At 40.0% G+C, this 1,539-nt stretch overlaps 1 protein-coding gene across 2 annotated transcripts in view; it reads right to left on the bottom strand.

Moving 5' to 3' along the window:
* The window catches only part of LOC106534541 (palmitoyltransferase ZDHHC5), a gene marked incomplete in the record, with an annotated part of 49,727 nt that overhangs the window by 15,839 nt on the left and 32,349 nt on the right, over positions 1-1,539 (bottom strand). For both annotated transcript variants that reach the window (XR_001312362.1, XM_014031215.1), the window contains 1 exon segment: positions 371-543. Coding sequence is in view for 1 of the 2 variants with exons in the window: in XM_014031215.1 (XP_013886669.1) it covers positions 371-543 (173 nt within the window).

Below are 1,539 nucleotides of genomic sequence, written 5' to 3'. Positions count from 1 at the left end.
GTCTGTTGCGGAGTCCTGTTGTCTGGGCCAACACAGATTAACACTGAACAGGTGAAACAGATAGATAATTAGTCCATAAGAACAAATAACTTCATTTCTGAACATTTATGTTTTGATTTCTTTGTATGTATGGATCACTTGGGTTGTTACCAACATCTGGTGAAAATTTCATGTCATTAGCACCTCTAGTAATATATTTACTGAGAAAAATGGTGACGTGTTCAATTCTTATTTTACCTGCTGTGTATCTTTTCAACACTTTCTGTAGAAATCCTAATGAAGGCAGAAAACCTCTTTTTTGAGTCTAACCTTAGACATATGATACAAACACTTCATTAGTGGTCTGAAACAGAGTGATCTGAAAGGATACGTGACGATGGCGTGCAGGCGATCGATGTTCTGCCGGTGGTAGAGRATAAACAGCAGACTGAAGCCGAACACAGCCAAGATATGAGCAGTCAAAGACAGCAGGAAGAGAAAGAAGTAGCGGTAGTTTCTCCTGCCGATGCAGTTGTTGACCCATGGACAGTGGTGATCAAACTCCTGAAAGGTCAGAGTCACAACACTGCTGACTCAGCATTTCTGTGCCTCAAACACAAAACTATGGGATCAATCTTGTGTCAGCAGGAATTGAATTTGAATTGCTCAGATTGAATCTGAATGTTCATAATTTGAAATTGGTTTGAAAATTATTTTCACTAAATTGAAACCGAATTTAAAGTTTTGTATCTGAATTAATTTGCTTTCAAACTATATTTTGGTTTAATAAAAAATCTGTTTGACTTCTTTCACTTTCAGTTCCATAATTCAGATTTTTGTGTCACATCCTGGGGTCTCATTTATAAAGGATTGTGTAGAAACCACACTAAAAGTGAACATACGGCCAAAAGGCGGAAATGGCGTACGCCAAAAAAAATTCAGATTTATAAAACAGTGCGTATGCACGTTTCTGTGCATCTTTCTTTTATAAATCACAGCCGCACTCTGAGTTTGCACACGAGGTCCCGCCTCAGGTTCTACCCTCTACACGCCCACAATCAACCATAAACAGTCAATGTAAAGTACCTCATGAATGTTAAGATGTATTTAAATCAGTCAGCTGATCAGTGATTGGCTCAGACACGCTCCGACACAGATTTTACCTCATTTTGCTTTAGAGTAATCTAACAATTTTTATAAAAAATGAAAAAATAAATAAAACTCAGCTTCAAATTAATTTTCCATCAGAGCCTGCAGGACGATAAAAACAATAAAAATTGAATTATATAAGCCAGATAAAATTAGAAGTAAGTTCACTGCTCTTCTACTCATCCTCTCCCCCTCCTGCCTGCTCTGTTATCCGCGGCAGACACCCCCACCCCGCACGCACGCACGCACGCACGCACGCACACACACACACACACACACACACACACACACACCCCGCGTAACAAACACAGACTTTAGTGAAGGTTTATAACATCCACACTGGTGAGGTGGATGCGCCCTGCGCGTGTATCAAAGCGTGACTTTTGCTGTCCTGCTGTTCTAGTCTGGGAG

Source organism: Austrofundulus limnaeus, unplaced genomic scaffold, assembly GCF_001266775.1.
Source record: "Austrofundulus limnaeus strain Quisiro unplaced genomic scaffold, Austrofundulus_limnaeus-1.0 Scaffold1203, whole genome shotgun sequence".
NCBI classification, from domain to species: domain Eukaryota; kingdom Metazoa; phylum Chordata; class Actinopteri; order Cyprinodontiformes; family Rivulidae; genus Austrofundulus; species Austrofundulus limnaeus.
The sequence above is the reverse complement of the archived record's forward strand: the minus strand, read 5'-3'. Positions and strand labels throughout refer to the sequence as shown.